This window comes from Strongylocentrotus purpuratus, unplaced genomic scaffold (genome assembly GCF_000002235.5).
Source record: "Strongylocentrotus purpuratus isolate Spur 01 unplaced genomic scaffold, Spur_5.0 spur5_scaffold_5, whole genome shotgun sequence".
NCBI lineage: Eukaryota > Metazoa > Echinodermata > Echinoidea > Camarodonta > Strongylocentrotidae > Strongylocentrotus > Strongylocentrotus purpuratus.
In genome coordinates, this window is record NW_022145611.1 from 12,336,518 (window position 1) to 12,358,018 (window position 21,501).

At 36.2% G+C, this 21,501-nt stretch overlaps 1 protein-coding gene across 4 annotated transcripts in view; it reads right to left on the minus strand.

Moving 5' to 3' along the window:
- Positions 1-1,625: 1,625 nt before the first annotated feature.
- The window catches only part of LOC581149 (YLP motif-containing protein 1), a 29,021-nt gene continuing 9,145 nt past the window's right edge, over positions 1,626-21,501 (minus strand). For 3 of the 4 annotated variants that reach the window (XM_030999831.1, XM_030999830.1, XM_030999828.1), the window contains 13 exons: positions 21,254-21,430; positions 20,333-20,939; positions 20,097-20,168; positions 17,530-17,770; positions 16,900-17,019; positions 16,187-16,363; positions 15,257-15,340; positions 14,430-14,513; positions 13,266-13,364; positions 8,793-8,844; positions 6,947-7,068; positions 3,938-4,119; positions 1,626-2,114 (listed from right to left, as the gene is read on the minus strand). In XM_030999831.1, the coding sequence (XP_030855691.1) occupies positions 3,973-4,119; positions 6,947-7,068; positions 8,793-8,844; positions 13,266-13,364; positions 14,430-14,513; positions 15,257-15,340; positions 16,187-16,363; positions 16,900-17,019; positions 17,530-17,770; positions 20,097-20,168; positions 20,333-20,939; positions 21,254-21,430 (1,982 nt within the window). In that variant the 3' untranslated portion in view covers positions 1,626-2,114; positions 3,938-3,972. The remainder of the gene's footprint in view (positions 2,115-3,937; positions 4,120-6,946; positions 7,069-8,792; positions 8,845-13,265; positions 13,365-14,429; positions 14,514-15,256; positions 15,341-16,186; positions 16,364-16,899; positions 17,020-17,529; positions 17,771-20,096; positions 20,169-20,332; positions 20,940-21,253; positions 21,431-21,501) is intronic. The other variant, XM_030999829.1, reaches the window with a different exon arrangement.

Genomic DNA, 21,501 nt, shown 5'->3' on the forward strand with positions numbered 1-21,501 from the left:
CTACACATGGCCCCAACCCATGATGAATTTCCATGAAAATGTATTTTCTATGACTTTTTGTGGGAAACTTGGTGGTTTTTTAAGCATACCACACTTCACATTTTGTATCTTATAATGCACAGATAAGTGAGTACACATAGGGACATTGTACCAAGCAGCTACAATTTTCATCCTCATTTGCCTTTCATTTAGTACATGCTTATCATCAAAAAACTATTTTCAAAATCCTATTGTTTTTGAATGGCATGTGTGAACAAGCCTTAAAGGTACCTTTTGATCCTGAGTAGGTCAGGACAAAAAGTTAAGTCTTTTTAGAGGGTAAGAAAATACCAACACACCTGTGATCCTTGCATCCAAACAAATGTGTTGCTTAAAGGCAGGCTTTACTACTTCAGCTAGAAGGGATTAGACCACCCAGCGAGCCAGCGAGTTCACTGTGACAGGTGGCTACCTCATTAACTCAGCTCTCATTTAACATAAGAACTAGATGGAATTCGACTGCGCGCAGTCGAAAATGATGCCTCCGTCATAGAGCAAGTTTACAAACCAAAACAGAAGAAATTTTTCAAATTCAAGTTCAATTGTAATCCATTAACAACAGGTTCTCAGAATATCGTGATTACAAGCAATTTCTCCTATACATATATGACCCTTTGATCTTTGACCTCATGATCCTTATATCTACTCAGTTCATTGGCTCTGCAAGATATCCTGAGTTAAATAGTAATCCATCTGTCAGTTCTATAATGAGAATGCGTTCACAAGCTATTTTTGCATACATAATGAGCCCATGACCTTGGACCTTATGAACCAAGAATCTACTCAGTTCATTGGCTCTGCAAGATACATAAATGATCTAAGTTTGGCAGGAATCCATCAATCTGTTCTAATGATAATACGATCATAAGCTATTTTTGCATACATAATGTGCGCTGCGACCTTTGACCTTGACCTCATGATCCCAAAATCAAATCAGCTCATCAGCTCTGCAAGTAACATACATGACCTAAGTTTGGCAGGAATCCATCAATCGGTTCTTGAGATAACGCGATCACGAACTGTTTTTGCATACATAATGAGCCCTGTGACCTTTGACCTCGTGACCCCAAAATCTAATCAGTTCATTGGCTCTGCAAGATACATACATGACCAAAGTTTGGCTGGAATCCATCAATCGGTTCTTCAGATAACGCGATCACAGGCTGTTTTTGCATACATAATGAGCCCTGTGACCTTTGACCTTTGATCTCGTGACCCCAAAATCTAATCAGTTCATCGACTCTGCAAGATACATACATGACCAAAGTTTGGCAGGAATCCATCGATCGGTTCTTTAGATAACGCGATCACGAGCTGTTTTTGCATACATAATGAGCCCTGTGACCTTTGACCTTTGACCTCGTGACCCCAAAATCTAATCAGTTCATCGACTCTGCAAGATACATACATGACCAAAGTTTGGCAGGAATCCATCGATCGGTTCTTCAGATAACGTGATCACGAGAACGGGACGTACGTACAGACGTACGTACAGACGTACGGACGGACGGACGGACGGACGGACAACCCGAAAACATAATGCCTCCGGCTACTTCGTAACGGAGGCATAAAAAGAGGATCATGGGGGACCAACAGGCACCGATTGGGGAAGTTTTCTATATAGAGGGAGCAAGTAGCTACAAGTAGGACAGTGTGCCTTTAATTGAACAAGTCATTAAAAAAATGGTCGTTATTATAGCCTCTTCTGGCTGCTCTGCTGAATCAATCAAACCATTGTGTTGATAGAGAATATCCAATTGAAGGAAGAGAACATCTTGCTGGTAGCTAGTAGTAGAAGTAGTAGTAGGAGTGGCCTCGGGCAGTTTCAGAGGTCATCTAGGTTTCAGAGGTCATCTAGATGTCAAGGGCTCTGGAATGCTGTACGAGGCTGCTTAATTAGACATGGTAATCATCTTAATCAATTGAGCCTGATCGAAGATGGTTTTCTTAATGTTCAAAATTAAATTCTATAATCATGCATGGAGGGAAATTATCAAGCTATTTACAGAAACTCCTTTGCAGAACTTCTCTCCTTCTGGGACGCTCAGATTTGTTGATGACCATGAGTAGACAATCTGAGCATTGGAATTTAAAGGAATAAAATACAGATTACTGACTTTATATTCAAGTAAATTTATCATCCAAATATATACACATACACTACGGGCAAGTATTAGATACGTGTACTGATAACTTAAATAACATACACTGAAGCTTCGGACATTTCCAAACACTCATGTCTACTAAAGATGCAACATATTGAAGATGCTTGATATAGTTTGTACTAATAATATTTCATGGTGATCAATCAAAAAACTAATTGACAACTCTGTGTTTTCTCTTGCAAGCTGATTTGCACAAACACTATGTACTAAAAAAAATTCTCCAAGAAAGATTTTAGTACACCTGTGCCCTAGATACTGATACATATTTAAAGGGGAATCCAACCCAAATAGACAACTACTCTAAAAGAAAGCAGAAAAATAAGAGAACAAACTGATGATCAAGAAAGTTATGAATTTTTGAAAGTTGTAATCACTATAAATACGAGCACTTCAAATTGGCTGAAGCGGTAATGTCAATGTGATGAAGTGCAGGACTACTTTCCCATCTGTTCCAACATAAAACATGACTACAATTTTGTTTTTGATTAATTGCTCAGGAGGGTCTATTCTTTTTAGAGGCCTTATAATAATATGCTATCTATAATATATTTTGAGTACTGCCTCAAGGGAGAAGAAAGTTACAAGAAAAACAGAAATTAATGATACTTTTGTAGACGGCTAATGGGAGAGTTATCCAAGTCCTATGTCACAATCCACTGACCAAACTACCAACTTGAGATTCGCATAGATTAGACTTAGTGATTTAATATTTCAAACATTCATAACTTCCTTACTGTTGGTCCGATTCATTTCAAACTTTTGCCATTCTGTTTCTGTTATTTTTCTGCTTTCATACAAATCAACTTATTGCAAGGGCTGAATTATCGTTTAAGAACTCAGATTTAGATTTTAGGCTTATATTCATCAAGAAAGAAAAGAAATATCTGTTATAATTCTGTGTACAAACAAAAGGGTAGTTTTTTTGCAAGGGAAATCTAAAAGTTGCTAGTTTTTGTGTGAATAATAATGACTTAAATTTTATCCTTCCATTAGATATTGCTTTAACTTTCTCTGATCCAACTTCTGATTTGCGGAAGGACTTCCCCTTTAACATAATACTGCCATTTTTCTAAATATCTATATCTACATGAAAAAACATACATGAGGTTGGAAAGGTTCAATCTTCCTGTTTCACTTAAAACATAATAGGCTGGCTGTGCAATTGTCATCAATTATAAATCCATTTTATCTTTTATGCTAGTGAGAGTATGTTCATTGTCACAACATATTGAAATTAGAACAATCCATTGGTAAAAATTTAGCAAAGCTGCCTCAACCTGTGAATGCCAATATTCAAGGGAGATATCTGTGTAATAACTAATCACCAATGCTAAATGTCTACCGTATACTGGCAACTTCGATATGTTATGACAAATAACACATAATTTCCACCATAATCATGAAATATGACAGTTCTTAAAATATGGCTTCAGCTTTCCAAAATCCATATATGAAAACCAGGATATTAGAATTTAAAACTCACAATAAAACCCTATGGTATAACCTTGAAATTGGATTAACTTAGGTAAACAATAGATCTGTGTATCGATGCATTATATTTGCATATACCAGCAATTTTTAATGCGTCTTGAATTCATTATGGAGTAATCTGGAACCAGAAACACTTCAAAAATTTGAGATCACCATTTCAAATCAAAGAGAAAGACAAGTTTTCTTACCAGAAACTTGTAAAAAAAATTACAAGCATTTCTAATTTCAATTATTATTCTCACCTGCATAGAAGAATTTACTTTACAATCGTTTTCTGTTAGATGTACTTGGTGCGATTGAGAGCCTTGTCTGCATAATTGTCGTCAGTGATCTTGGCCCAGTCAGTGGCCGTCTGCCCAACGACAAAACCTACTGCACGCATACGTTCTTGGTTTTGGCGTTCCTCGATGTCGGCCCAGCGTACCTGGTGTTAGAAAAGAAAGAGGCAGGGAAGAGAAAAGATTAGGATCTGTTCTTCTTTTAAATTATTTCTCAGTCTCTAGTGTCACTTTTCTATGACATTTTTTCAAACTGTTACCTACTTGTGATCTTGATATGAGAACATGTCCAATGAAGAAATATGAATAATTGATGAACAGAGTCAAATGAAGCTGAAGACTATTGTTTCATCAAATTCATAATGCTTTGCAATTACATGTATATTTGATGAGGTATCAATTCATGTCTAAGATAAACTTATGATGTATTCATCAAAGATACCATGAATATTCCTCCCCCCCCCCCCCCAGCATCTGTACCCACACATTTTATGATAGTTCAATTTCCCAAAGCCTGTCTACTTAATTACTTTAATGCAATGAGTGAGCTACTATTTAAGATTAAATTATCATTTCCATACTCATTTTGGAAAAGCCAACAAGTTGACTAGAATTTATCTACAAGAATGAAACCATTATCCATCTAAAAATTGATCATCTTTGTATGTTTCTAAAACAAGGGGCACTAAAACACATGGCCAGTGAGATGCATACAAATATTCCCAACTGTTAATTCAATTGATAGCGTCCACAAATTCATGCACAATGAGTTAAATGCAAATCAAATAAGACAGAGATCGGCACAAGATCGAACTTCGTGCCAATTGCTACCTAAAGATGGCTCTGTGAAAAACTTTCAAATAGGGTTGATTTGTTTTTACTAATAATTGTGTATTCATATCTAAAATCATGATTTTTAACCATATCTTCAAAAGAAATGATTATATGATTTCTTCTTCATAAAAACATGATTTCTAAATCAAGAATTTTTATCACAGTTGTTTTGCCGATTTTGTTATCAAAGCCTGCACTCATTACATTGTGTCAAATATCCTGTGCAATAATGTTGGATAGAATAAGAGAAACTATCCAACCCTAGCTTGTTACATACTTAAACCTCATAGTTAACACTTTGAATATGGTAGGTGTTTGACCATGGATAAACAATAATTAGGCACTTTTCTTTAATAGAACATTTCACATATGTATTCAAATTTATTTATACCTCTTCCACAATGTCTGTCCTTCGTAATCACTTGCCTTAAGCTATATATTTGTTTATTTGTCTAAAGCTGATCTAACAAAGCATCAATTAATCAAGGCAACAAAAGTTTTTAAATGCAATACCTTGAATGCAATTTCAATGCAAAAGCATCAGGCACTGGGGTAAAGGCATTTATAAATTCAATTACATTTGCGAGCCAATCAATTGCTAGGCTGAAACAACATATAATACACAACTGAAGCATCTAGGCACATTATAAGGTCATTTCATAAGGTCTCATGAACATCTTGTCATTGGAAAAGCTAGGCCATAACATTTACCCAATTTCCGACAAAAAAAGGTTCTGAGACGAGATGTTATGATGCACAAGTGCCTAGTTATCCTTCAGATATTTAAACCATGAATAAATTAAAATTAAAAAAAAAGAAAGCTAAAACAGCCATTTTATTGTAGCCCAAGCATAACCACTCACCAAGTTTTTTAAACCTTTGTGAACTTAATAGACTACACATTTAAATAACCAAACATACTATCATTAATAATTTCTTAGAATTTAGTTAACTTTTACCATCACATTGTTGATTCTACTATCCTCCATTTGGCGAGATGATGACTCCATACACACGTCTGCATTCTTGTCATACTTTCGAAATAGGCGCTTTTAGCCGTGGCGGTCATTTTGCATATTTGCCTAACATCGCTACGTGCAATTCTAATGTGAAACTCTGATCTAATCAGAGGCTCTATCCTTTTCAGACATGCACTGAGTAAATCAAACGTGAATGATGGCTTCTTTATCAAAAAAGCCCCGGGGCCCGTCTTATAAAGAGTTGAAATCGATCGTAACTTATTTGCGATTGATATCAATCGTATTTATGTACAGATAGGAGACTGCAACTTGCGCTCGATTGGAGGACTTACATGTACGGTTGATTTGGATCAATCGTAACTCTTTTTAAGACGGGGCTCGGGTATACTCCTCATACTAACTTCATTGTAATTTCTGTTTCTTTGTTCAACCAAAACCAGGTGTCTCTATAAACAAATGACATATCTGGTATTTGCACTTAAGCATTAAAGACACAATTCATTCACAATATATTCAGATTTATGTCTATGTTCGTTTTGTATAAAAATGAATATATCTAAACATTACGTACCTCCCTGATAAAACTCACATTTTCAATGCCTACCCCTCTTTATTAATATCTACTACTCTTTGATCCCTTATGTGAAATAAACTTTTTTTTTAAGAGCAGGATACTTAAAACCAATAAAGGGTACCTAAGGTTGACATTCATGGAGAACCATCTATTGTGGAGCTCCATGAAATGACCTATAGGTGTATATATGTGCTCATGTCACAACTATCTCTCTCAGAAGGCTATGATGTAGGCTAACCTTACCTGTGATTTTACTAGGAAAATCGATGACCCACATAATATATGCAAACATGGTTGAGATATATGAGAAAGATAATACCTTAGCCCAATACTCATCCTAGAAGATGGCAGTGCATGTCCTATTTCTCTGTGCAGTTGATCTTGCTACGATCAACCTTAATCTGTTCAGATTACATGTTTATTACACAGCATGCAATCAGTACTGCTACAAATAAGGCGTTTACGTAACAGAAAATTTGTCGCGTTTAAACAAACAGAAAAGAGCAGTATAAGTAATAATAATAATAATAATAATAATAATAAAATAACACTATTGGTATGATGATGATTCAAGCATGGACTTACTCTCTTCTGTCCTGGGAGTATGGGTTTGGAGACTGTGTCAAACTCATCTCCACATGATAGGAAGTCCTCCATAGACGTGTAGCTCTCCTTCTTCTTATACTTCTTGATACCATCAAGGGCATCTGTGTAGAGAGACAATCAATGACATGGAGAATGAGAGAGAGTCATGGGGAGGGCGACATGGAATTCATGCAATGCATTTTTAAGAGAAGAGGGAAGGATAAATGGAGAGGGGGAGGGGAGGGGAGGGGAAAGGGGAGGGTGAGGAAAGGGGGGAGGGGAGGGGAAGGGTGGAGGGAGTGGTAGGAAGGGGTAGAGATGGAGGGAATATGGCGGAAGAGATGAGGAGAGGGATGGAGTGAGAGAGAGAGAGAGAGAGAGAGAGCAAGAGAAAGGGAGTGAGAAAGGGGATACAGAAAAAGAACAAGAAAAGCAGGGAAATCGGACAAAGGGAGAAAGAAAATGGGGGATAAGAAGAAAGGGAGCAAGAGATAAAGAAAGAGAGAGGTAAGCCAGAGTTTATAATAGAGATACAAGAGTCCACATACATCCACTTATTATGAAAATAACTAGAAGTTTCTGAAAAGCAAAAAGGGTTCAACTGCTTTTCAATTTTTTTTTTTTAAACTCAACATCTTTTCTCTCAAAGTAGTACATCCAAGATTAATTTCATCATACACAACACATTGCATTCTAAAATGTCTCCTCTTTCTCATTCTAAATTTAAGAGTAGTATTACATATTACATGTCAAGTCCAGGCAATAGCAACCAAAAATGTAGTAGGGTAGTAAGGGTAGTATCGAATATACATTATTAAAGTATATTTCACTTAAAAACAATTACTGATCACTTTGAAATTGATCCATCACTAAATTTAGACTTGAAGCTGGGACCATAGTCCCATAAACACTGCATTTCTCTTTCTCCCTGTCTCGCTTCTCACATTTTAGATGATTATTGGAATACAAAACAAACAGCAATGACCTTGTCAAAATTACACCTTGGTAAAGTGTCAAACAAGGCATTTGATCTCCGTCCCACAGGGCTGCACATACTTCCCTTAGGCTATTGCACTAGGTATCAGAATTCCACAGTGCAACAAAATACTCCATTCTCTAAAACATTCCTTGCATCAATATCTCTATCACACTGATAAGAATCACAGACTTTACACTACAAAATTTGATGAATACATTCTGCAGTTGCCACACAAGGTGTTTATATGTATATTTTTTTTAAGTGGACAAATTCTGCATTATTGGTGCTACAAATAAGGCAAAAAAGTGAGTCTGAGATACCTTAGGTCTACAGAAAAAGTGTATTTCCCAAAATCCAAATAGTATGGATCTTGTACATCAGGGGAGTGTTTCACAAAGACTAAGATCAACTTTAAGTACTATGGCAGGCCGTTCATGCCACTGTGTGCTCTCACCATTATGATCTTTAAATAATATTTTTTCCTTTAATAATGAATTATAAAAAATGTAAATTCTGCAGATAGGTGACCATGATTTGAACGTCCCTTGAGAAACTAATGCCAGTAAATGGTGAAAGCAAACAGTGGCATGAACGGCCTGCCATAATTAAGTCCAACTTAAAGTTGATCTTAGTCTTTGTGAAACAACCCCCTGAAGCATCAAAGTTGGACAAATATTATCAAGAATCAAGTCTCTCTTTCTCTCTCTCTCTCTCTCTGTTTTCTAACATAAATAGCATTACCCATTTTATACCACATAAGTTACATTATTGTGTTATAGTTAATATTAAAACAGTGATAAATTTACTTATAGGACACAAGTAAAATATAAAAAAAGTACATGATTATCAAAAATAACTTTGACTCACCTAGTTTCTCTTCGGTAGCAGAATCCCACTTACTCTTCGTCAAAGCCAGTGTCTGAAAAAGAGAGGAAGAGCAGTAGTGTATTAAAATAAAATCTATTTTTCTTTCACCAAAGTAGTTCTCATTGCTGCATTAAGAAGATTTTACCATCACAAAAAGTTAAAGCATTGTAGAAACAATGCAATGGAAAAAAAAATAGATTTTCACTGAAATTTGTCATGATTGCCATGAGTCATAATATTGCAGAAATGAAATTTGATAACATCTAGATGGAATTCCACTAAATTTCACCTCTTCATCATAACTGCCAAATCGAGTTTCACTAAATATCTAAATAACAGTGATATTTTGAGAGTAACACATACATTCCATAATCCAAGATTACATGTCTTACAAACAAAATTTTAGAAACTAATTCTGGCATCCAAAGACACATAGCTTATCATTTCACAGTACTTAGATTTTTCCACGTACAAGTTATTACTTGCGACATCAATCAATAAATGCACATATATTGATTATTTCATTGGTCTACCTAAAACTTGATAACATATATTGGAAATAACATAATTGGTCCGGACCACGATAATGGAGGGTGATTGGAAACTTTTGCAACCACCCCTATAAAGCTATTAAATTTAAATCAAAGGTAAAATTTCCCATTTCCAAGCTTCATGAGGTATACAATTGATTAAATGGTTATAAACATAGGTAAGGATACCAAGAAAATCAAACTCTAAAGCAATAGTCTAAAAATTCAAAACTTTATATTTTACTGCTAGTCTATTTCTTTTACACAATGAGAGAATTAAAAAGAGTCCTCCCCTTTTGGTATTTCAGTAGATATATGATTATATGCACAATTCAACCTCCCCCCCCCAAAAAAAAATAAATAAATAAATAAATAAATAAATAAAAAATAAAAAAAATAAGTAAAACTATACCTTTACAGATGAATAGGATTCAAACAAACATACCAACAACAAAATAAAAATAAAAAAGTTCATTAGTATGATTAATAAAAAATAAAGATACATAACACTCTCTGTTACCTTTCGTGGTACTATTCACGTTCAAAACTGCATCATAGAGTCCCCTTGGTTTAGATCATAACCACGTAAAGCGCTACGTCAATAAAGTCGTTTGATTTTGTCTTTCCTTATTCTTAATTTTTTGTCACAATTGGCTTGCAATAGTTGGTGTTTCGTATTAACACCAGTTATAGTTACGCAGCATGCCTTTTCGCAACATCTAGCGTTACATTGGATCCAATAGATTTCCCACTTGAACCTACATGTACCCCTAAATCTTCTGGTACATGTTGTTGGCTGCCTTTAATGAAACTGTTACTTCTAGAAGTGAACAATACATTTGGGGAACTTTGTAGTTTGTGATCATTAATCTGTAAAAGCCATAATACACACTTGTATTTCCCTAATTAGATCTATTGACAAGAAAAATAAAACAAATCTATTAGGGGGCTCGTTAGCAAAGAAAAGAATCAAGCTTTGTAGCCTTATCATAATCTGTACGAGGTATACACTATGGAGGTAGGATAACACACCTACATATATTAGATATGGGAGAATATGATGGACAAAATTAATGAAATGTTTACATTATTGGTGGCCATATGGTTTTAAGTCACTTTGGTATTAACTTACAAAATGTGAAGAAACATTTTAGATTACCTATGAAGAAAATAGGACTATGCCTACATATGCACAGAATCCACATAAAATATACAATCAATGCAAGATACATAGGCCAAACATGGTCAATTTTCAGCTTTTATCTATAAATAGAACAAGATGGATACCCATTTGCTAATTTTAAAATTATATTATTATTATTATTATTATTATTATATTATATAAAATTATACTGCTAAGTTCAAGCAAGGGTCCTGGTAATAAATAGGGTTACATAGGTACTCATACAACCTCTAATATCATTTACAGAAACTGGTAGTGTGTATAATGGTAGAAAAGTGCACAAGCACGCAAGTCTGGCAGAATGTAGTTCTAATGTGCAGTCTAAACTGGCTTGAGTCAATATCATTAACATCACATGCTATACATAACAGAAATCTCCTTCATTACTTGATCATGAAATGTAAGTGTATATATTTTTCTTGTGAGGAGCTATTGGTACATGTTGTTCTATCATCACAGTATTTCAGTTTGTTGCCATTTGGTAAAATACCAGCCCTTCTAGTATCCAGTTTGTCTTTTACTTTGTCACATGGTATAATCATCGTGTTGTCCAATTTCAATGAAGTCTAATTTTTTTATTATTTTTTTTTGGGGGGGGGGGGAGGGGGGAAATTAGTGGATCATAACTAACTTCGATATTAGATGAACTGGCAAGCAGACAAAAGTGAAAATAAAAAAACTGATCATTACACCATAGAGATGAAAATGTGACTTGAAAAATTAAGGATTGAAAAAGGTGGCATTGAACCAAATGGCAATTTACAGGAGACTCAGTAAAGTACTGTTACTTTACAAACACGAAAAATTATCACATGGTTTACTATTTAGTGCTGTATACACTCCTTAAAAAGTTCAACCTGTTCCACACTAAGACATTAGCGTTTGATAATAGTTCTTGAGAATACTTCAAAGTTAAAAATGTAACATAACCATGAATTACACATACTAAAATAAGCAAAATAAAAAGCATGTCATCTACCTAGATAAAATTCAATAATATCATATTGTTTTTCCCTGTATTAAAGAATCTCAGGAGGAGCTCTTTCAAACATTATATTTTTGTCCAAGGTGTCCTACCAGCTAAACTATTGGCTGGATGTCTAAACACACAACATTTTTAATGTATTTGCTAAAATCACATTTCAGCCAAAGAAACAAAGCTGCTCATCAAGAAATAATTTTGAAACAAATTAAAACTAGCTAGTTTGAGCTTGTTCATTTCAATTATAGGTAGTTGTTTTTCTAATCGGGTCATTAGTCAATAATCAAATTTAGCTAGATCTAGGTCAAGAACATGACTAACGGTATCATATATTGATTTAAAGAAGTTGAATCTTAACAAGGATACCTTGCTGATAATTTCAAGGTTCCTGTAAAATTGGGGAAATCTATATCAAAATTAAACACTCTCAGCTTTCTCCTAAGGACTGCAGGCACTCTGAGGCCAGTCTGAGGTTTAAAGCTATTTCTAATGCTAAAATTAGTTCAATGGCATTGCACACAACTACACATGAATGTGAAGTAAGTTCTTATATGGAATCATTGATACCTGGGGGGTGTTTCACAAAGATCTTAAGTCGAACTTAATTAACTCTAAGTTGGACTTAAAAACTATGGAGAGCCATTTGTAACTTTAAAATAAAATATAAATTTATAGGTGAAAATTGAAGTATTTTAGACTTTTTATATATTTCTTTGATAATAATAATAATTTGAAGTAACTTTTACAAAATATTTTCATAGATGCTAATGGCTTTCCATAATTTTTAAGTCCAACTTAGAGATAAGTTTAACTTAGGATCTTTGTGAAACACCCCTCAGGCTTGTTTTCCTCTACTCCGGTATCCTGTTCAATAAAACAAGCAATCAATTACATGTAATCAAATGCATGTCTCCAGTTGTCTGGCCTGGCCTCTAGACGGGATGTACAAAATATGGATCGAATTTCATTGAAGTATCTGGTAAGCTAAAATAACGATTTTGATTGAGGACTGTCAGGAAGTTTTAACTGAATTTCTAGGAAGCTGCCATCAGTCATGAGTTCTACTGAACAAGATGCTGATGTGCATGCATACAAACCTGATGGTGCTGTGCGTGTGTCCGCCGGAAGCATGGTCAATGCAGTAGACATACGACCAGCAACTATACACAAAACCAATACATGTCGGACTATCCTGCCGAAGTCTGTAGAATTCTCGTTTTGATATCAAGATTCACGGCTTGCTCACTAAAATGCATTATTCAAGTGTCGAGCGTCCTGGGAAATTATAATCAAGACTATACAGTCTAGAACAGTACCAATATCCTAACAAATGTTAAAGTATGAAAATAAATTCAGTGCCCCAATTTGAACACTGATGGTAATCATGCCTTTTAGTTGAGGTTCTTTCTCCAAATTAAATTATATCTAATATATATCTACAGTTTAGAGGAATACAAGTAATTAGGTTCTACCCACGCATGCCAAGCACACCAACGAATCTGTCTAAATTTTAAAAACTTTCAGTTGGTCATTGAAAAGGTGATACTTGGACAAGTAAAGAAAAATGTGTAAATGTAGTGAATGTGGCATACACAAGTCAACAATAGGCAGGATAACTAAAATGAAGATAAAACAAAAATTCATATACTACACAGAAAGATGACACATCATCAATTACAATTCTCAAGCAATAACACTGAAGAAACAACAGGACATTAAGCATGCAATATGGTGGTCTTTTGTTTTTTTCCTGCTGGAATGTTGTATCTTGGTCTTACCTCTTCCTGATCCTCTAGTTCTTCCAAGGCTTCCTGCTGTTGGTTCATCAGTTCCTCCATGGAAGGTCCGGCGTCTTCATCAAGTTCCTCCATCTCAACCTGCAATCAAGAACATCATTAAAGGTAAAGACTAGTTTTGGAAACGCACCCCTCTCAAAAAATGAAATGGAAGCTTTTATTACCGGTACCAATCATGTGAAAGAATATGTTTTGACTAATACGTAATGATACAAATTTTGCCGAGAAACCGCCTACTAATTGATATATTTGGTAAGATATTATATCTATCTGGACCTGATAAATATAACGCAGTACACACCAATACTTATATGCTAGATGATCAACCTTTCCTGATCGATTCCACAACGTTTCTTTCACAATGCAATCACATGACCATAACTGGTCTTTTTCTTTAACGCATTGTCACAATAATCTTCTTCCTTATTTTCATGATCCTCTCCAGTCATCATTATGGCTATAATCAAAATGATAAACCTCCTCCTAGTCCTCTTCATATTCAGCCAAAATTCACAACCATAAATGGTAACACCATAAGGCATCAGCATTATGATCATCATCATCACCATCCTCATCCTAATCCCTATCCTTACCACCAGTATCACCATCACCACCTCCAACAAGGTGATTATCACCATCACCACCACTATGATCATGGTCGTGGTCTTCATCGTCATCGTCATCATCATCATCATCATCGTCATCATTATCAATGATTAGTAAACAGGGATGTGAACACAATGTGCTGATGACGGTAGCCATAAAGCTTCTTTATATGACGTGAAATAACTGGTATTTTCAACCAACCCTTAATCAAAATTCATACTTTGTGAACATACTTCCAGCCCCCATCTGACTAATCAATATGGATAATAATAATAACAATAATGATAATTAGATCAATTTATATAGCACAGCTTCTATATCATTATACTCTGTGCTGTTATGAAAACAAAACTTCTACCAGTACTCCTTTACAAACACACAATAAAATTATTTAAAGACTATTCAAAAGCTCCTGAAAACAAGTGCGTCTTCAACTTAACTTTGAAGACAGCAACAAATGAGGCTTTCCTTATGTCTAGTGATGACTTATTCCAAAGCTTTGGAGCAGCACAACTGAAAATATAATATATAGCATCTTACCTCTGGAATGGCAGCATCTTGCAGGAGGGCCACCACATCTAGCTTGATGTATTTCCGTGGGGCAAACTCCCAGTGTTCTATGATCTATAATGAGAAAACCATCCTGTAAATATCTTACAATCACCATTGTCCTGACTAATTGGATAGGTTCAAAGGTAGAGTAACACTAAGTACTTCTTAGAACCCATCATTAATATGGATATAGAGTCTGATCCTGTTCGACTTTTTGACACAGACATTTTCAGAAAAGCTATTAATTTGAAACCTACCATGTACTGGCAGGTCACAGGAGTTATGAAGGAAAGCGTGGAAGCAAAGGAAAATGTGGACAGTGGCCATTGGTGTACACTATTTAACACATCTCAATTTCTATAACCTGTGCCATCAGCTTTTCACCGATGCATCAAAAATCAAACTTAAAAGGAAACTTTTGCAATCATAGGATAATTTCCTTTGTTCATCCTGATATGAATTTAGCAGGCAGTAATATTCTATGATATGTCATTTTGGATTTTGAGACCCCTTTTTTTCTATTTGAAGTAGATTGGCAAGTGTTCCTGTGTACAAAAATATTACATCCCCCCCCCCCCCCCCCATTAATTTTGGGGCAGTAGAAACATTGTACAACACTAAAAAAATGAATACTCTATAGTAGTGAAGGAGTCACAAAATCCTTAGAAGATTAAATTGTGAGTATCTTGCTATATATCGACTACAATAACAAGAAAAAGTTCTGATATTTTCTTGTGTTTTAAAGGGGGAATGGGGGGGGGGGGAGGGGGTGGAAAACAGATTGGTACATAGAAGTGGATGAAAATGAAACCTACCTTTCTGATTCCTGTTTCACCTCTATTGTGGATGTCTCGCTGAATGCACAAGCCTAATTCAACAAGTAACTCAGCTACATACACCTGCACACACAAATGCCAAGAAAAAAGAAAAAAACAAGAATATATTTGATACTAATTGCAAATATAACTTCTTAAAAACAGCTTTTAAAAAGCATCAATGAAAGTAGAATATGTGTAAGGTTTAGCAAAACATTTTCTTTAATGTGTGAGCTTTAGCTCCCCCAAATTTTTATTTCATAACATTAATGGGCAGTCTCTTATTTACATTCATTCCAACTAGAAATAAACATGCCTTTCTAATTTAATTTTTGATTTTTTTTTAAAATGGTACATGAGGATTTAAAACAGATATTAATTGTTATCATGTCTGCACTTGGGAGAAAACCCTGATGAACTCTCCCACAGATCTTGCTATGGTAACAGATTGAAAACAAGTATGATGACATCATCATTACTGCATTGTGGGGGCAGCTCCAGGCCAACATGTTGTACGCGATCGATAGTGGGCCTGGTCAGTGTAAGGCCCCATACAGTAAACCATCAACGTGAGCTGGACAATATCCATTGGCTGCCAGGCCAAGAGCTTAATCATTAAAGCTATTGCTCATCCAAGTCACCAAGTTACACTCTTACAATGCATGTTAATAATAATAATAATAATTACAGTGCTTATATAGCGCCTAACACTTACTTTGTCAGAAGTCTCTAAGCGCTCTACAATAATGCAGCATAATTACCCATGTTCACATGTGCATTACCAGTTCATTTTCGCATGTTCTTGAATCCGGACAATAATTCGCAAAATTAAACCCTCATGAAAATAATGGTTTATACAGTAGCAATAACAATGACAATAGGTACAAGCTCACTTTTAACAATTATGTAAGAAGACACAAGTCAAAATACCTCAAATCCTTTCATCTTTGCATAGCTCCAGAACGGTTCAATCTTTGAGATTTTGTCGTTGACGGCATCCACGATGATGAAGTCAAAGAAACCGTCTTCGATGGTCTTCTTGAATGTCTTGAGTAAACTGACATGGTAAATAGCCTCCATGCTGTCCTCATGTTCGTATTCCTGAAACTAATTTGTTCAAGTGAAAAGACTTTCGTGAGCAATTGCACCAATAAATCACTATTTTTTGTTTTATATTACAAGGCACTTGGTTACTAACATTACATTGGCATAAAGTGACAGTTAAAAAATAATTGCAAAGGGATGCAAGGAGTATCATATTGCAGTGAAATAAACAAAATATTCAATTTGAATCAATTTAATACATAAATGGAACAAATCTTAACCTACTGCATGGCAAAACATGTTAGCTAGTTATCTCCTTTGAGTCTCGGACCAAGAATAGAATGAGCAAAATGATGGGAAGAAAAACCCTAAATGCCTAAAGCGGTATATATTAAAGTTCAGATGGAGCAGTGTTAATTGACATGGGCTCCCTTTTCATGAACTGAAGAATAGATATAGATTAAGAATAACAGTACCCATCAATTGCAATACCAGTCTTTGTTTACACTGAGTAAAGTACAGTCACATCAAATGAAATGGTGGGTGAAGTGACAGTTACTAACTCCACAATGCCAATGTCAGAAAAATATTGGACTTACCCTCTTCTTGACAATCTTGCCAGTTTCAGCGTCCTTTTCCGTCTTCTCCTTCTCACTCATAAAGTAGTCATCCAGACACAGCATGCGAGGACTAGGACCTCGGTTTTGTATTTCTCTGTCCTGCAGGGTCAAAAGATGACAGTTATTAGGCTTCAAAAGTTAGAGGAAAGTTCTTAAGCATAGTAAAGCTAGCAATGTTCTAGAAATAAATTAATAATCTGATGCAAATTAAGATTGTCTCACCGCTTTTAAAAAATTCTTTCCTCTGTGCAAAGATTTGAAAGTCTCAAGAGACAATTTAAAGCAAAACATTGTCATAGTTCGTATCCTGAGAATGACAGATAATTTACTTTACGTCATCACAGACAGATATATTAATTGGACGTTATTACTGACATGAGACAAGAGACAATGACAGAAATTAAAACAAAAGTTACTATTTGCAGATCTTAGAACCAAGTCATATATCTACAAAAAGAGATATTCTCGAAAGGCATACATTCCCAAGGTTAAGAGAGCTTTCATGTCAATGTCAAGTAAACCATTTATCCTACATCACATCTCTCCCTTCTCCCATGTTCTTCAATGGTTCTAAGTTGGCCACTTCCATCTGAAGCAAAGACCACTTGCCTTGATAAGCTTTGCAATGTAACTCTTGCCGCTTCCAGGAGGGCCACGCAGGATCATACAGATCTTGGCTGGGCGTTTCTCCCTGTTGGGCGGGTCTAGGAGGTCCGTGACTGCCACCACTTCCCTCTTCTTGGGCTTGGAAGGGGGAGGAGGGGTTTGCTGGGGTGAGTTGGTGAACATGTCCTTCTGTCCAGGGGAGTCCCTGTAGTCCTCCACTAGCCTGGCAGGGCCACTCTGGTATCTGTACAAAAAGGAGATCAATGAGCAGGCCAGAGAATGGGTGATTGGTTGGTTGATTAGTGCTTGCTCTTACTTTGTTACCAAACCAAACACTTGCTTGTAGATGATTCACTGTAGGGCACTAAACAGTCCTATTGAAAGGGCTTGGTTATCCATGATTCGATTCTACTCAAATACAGACAAAATTATTTTCCAGCAAAATAGGCCAGTTTCGGCGGTTACGTAATGCGCGGTTACTGTAACCAAGCCCGACAAGCTTTGTCAAATCACCATTTTGAATCTGTGCATTGTGTATTAGACTGTCGGTTCTTGCTGTTAAATTGCATTCATATCTTTCTATCAAAACTGCGTGTATATATATGAATTTCTGTTTTGGCCGGAAATGTCTTCCAACTTGCCATTCATCAAGCTGAGTTTCAGGCAGCTGCAATATTTTCTAAGAAAAAGAGGAGTTTCGACTACGGTATACACCCGAGAAAAGACTCGTTAAATTAGCGTCCGCAGTAGCGGACTAGCCTGCCCGTAGCCCCTGACCTACGGGGTCCGTGTCACTCGGTAGACGTGACTGAATGGGGAAATTACAACGGGCAGGATTTTCCTTAAGTGAACTGGTTACATACCTCCCTTAAGTTTGACGATATTCCTGACTTTGGGACCTATGACGTATTCAATTATCTAGTAGAGAATATGGCGGACCATGCATTTATGATCATCGAAAACTGAAGGCTTTTAAGAGTTTTGAAGACTTTCGATTGATATTTCCCGATGGCCATAGATTATGTGGCCTGGAGAAACCGAGTACAATCCCCCCTCTAGTTAGCTCTCGGCAGCTCATGATAGCGACTTGTGACTACATTATACAGGTCAAACCGACGCAAAAAGACAGAACATACCAACTTGAACAAAAAGAAAAAAGATATAAATAATAAACAAATAAAAAGTAGAAGTCTAGACTAGATCTAATAGAAAATGTAATAACAATTTTATTTTTAAATGTTTTTTTAAAATAATAATAATTGCTTCTTGAAGTTGAATAACGAAGGTCCGGCATAATTGTAGTCTAATACTATTAACTTTTATTTTATAAAAATCAAACTTAATTCCTAATCTTATTCTAAACAATAAAATTATTCATCATCCTGATTCTTCTTCCTTGCCATCATAAGGTTTTTTTTATTATTATTAGGCTTTTTTTTATTCTTCCCTTTTTCCATTGCTCTATCATTCTTTTTCCTTGTTCATTCTTTTTCTTCATTTTTTCCGTTCAAAATTATTTGTTTATCATTATTCATCATTCTTATTCTAGCTCTCTGTCATCGGACGATATTATTTTATAAACATTATTTTATTAACAAAGACCTTATATATATTATATTATTACCTTTATTGTCATTATTTCTCGTTGCTTTTGTTAATAATATTTATTCTGCAGTCAGTGCTTGCTTCTCGTTAGCCGTTTCTCGTTCGCCTTGAAATAGTCCGTATCGAGGCGTTTCACAAACATTTTTTAATCCGTAAAATTGTTTTCATTTTGAAAATGTGAATCGCGCCTACAGGAACACGAACATGTGGTACGCACGCACGCTTCTGCAAGCAGAGGTGACTGTGTGTGCGAACGAGTGGAAAATAGTTCATTACTTCTTTCATTTCTACGTCCAAATTTGTACTCAGATTCAAGCTAAGGTAAATGCAAAATTGAATGGAAATTACCGATATCGGCTAGCTAACTTATATTTTGGTGCTTCGCTTTCTGTTTCATCACTGGCTTTCAAGCCAATGTCGCTTGTATCATCGACCTCGTTTTTCTTCTTTTTGAGGGGGTATCGTGCGCTGCCTGTTCCGGGGACTTGACCGAACAGGTTTAGCTGCAAGATGTGAATCGCTAGTTCTGTACCAGCAATGCTTTTCTATTATTCTTGCCTAAGACTCAGCGATTTTAAAGATCAAATGTATGAAGAACAAAATCACATCTCAAAGATATTTATTATTCAAGTTTAAAACTGCCTCCTTTTTCTTCTCTCTCTCTCTCTCAAAATAGCGAAAACAAACGATACAATCACACCTAGCGAACACAGTCATGTATGGTATGCACGCAAAGTGTAGTCTGCTACGCACCGCGAGTTCTTTGCTTGTCCGACCCTCCGATTACGTAATGCGATTTAAAGGTCTCTGGATACATTATGAAACTGGCCTATTAAACAATAACAGTCACAAACCAGGGCATAATAACATACTCAAAAGGCGAGGTATCACATGCAATACTGCTTATTTATTTAGGATGAAATTATCCTGAAAAGTTTTATTTAGTACAATTTTGGAATACTCACTTATCCCCCCTTCCACGTTGCCTGTCATCTCCTCTCTCCCTGGATCTGTCTTGGTCTTGACCTCCAGATTGCCTGGTAAAAATTAAAATAAATAAATGACAGTCATTGACGAGGGCATGATATCATACTCTAAAGCTGAGGTTGGTACATACTCGGTATCACATACAATACTGCTTATTTATTTTGGATGAAATAATCCTGAAAAGTTTCATTCAGTAAAACATTTAAATACTCACTTATCACCCCTTCCACGTTGCCTGTCATCCCCTCTCTCCCTGGATCTGTCTTGGTCTTGACCTCCAGATTGTCTGGTACTGGTGTAAGAGTCAGATGGAGGTGGGGGAGGTGCAGCTGCCCAAGATTGCTGAAAGGAATCATCCTTCGGTGGGGCAGGAGTATCAGGTGGCGGCGGGGGAGGGGACTTGCGGTAGGCACTTGACCGCAAATCTTCAGATGGTGGAGGTGGTGGTGGCGGCGGCTGCTGCTGCTGCTGCTCGAACTGTTCCGTATAGTGTTGCTGCTGTTGCTGGGTGTTGTACTGAGCCTGCTGGGGGAACTGGCCCATTTGCTGGAATGCTTGCAGGTGTTGTTGTTGTTGGAATGCCATCTGTGATTCTGGTTGCTGGTAATAGCCAATCTGTTGCTGGCCACTGTATGGATCAAACTGTTGTGTCAGATCATCTGGCAGGTACTGCTGAGAGAATTGCTGGTGCTGTTCTCTGTAGGGAAGTTCTTGCTGCTGAGTTTGCTGGGGAAGTGATTGCTGCATGGGTGGCTGAGGTGGAGGCTGAGGTGAAGGTTCACGATGTGGTGGAGCTGGTGATTGTTGCATACTGGTATCATCTAAAGCGACAAAAACAGCATTAGAAATATTGACTCAATGTTAAAGCAATTAACAATTTTCAGTTCAACCAAAATACCACAATATGTAATGTTACATCATATGAGACTGGTCCGAGATCTCTCAAACATTGGGTCAAACTACCCTGAGACTGATTTATTGTCATTACATGTATTATGTTTTCTGCCAGGCATGGATTAATAGATACATCATTAAAAGAGCTTTTCAACTTATCAACACAATTTAAAAAAGGATCAAAACCGCATTTGGAGAACATTTTTGGGAGATCTTAACCTTGAATTTAAGAAAGACAAACCTCTCTTTGCGGGTTGAATCTCTTTATGTATTTGAAATTCTGAAGGGAACGATGACTCCCGCTCTTGAAGAAGTTCTGATCCGCTAATTGCTCTAGCATCTGGTCCCTGATTCTGACCATGACTATAATCAACAACGTCTACAATAACTGCATTGCTGAGCAGGCTTCCCATGGGATCTAGAAAATGAAAAATATAACAAAAACAAACAATAAAACAACCATAGAATGTGTTGTTGTTGTTCCATAGG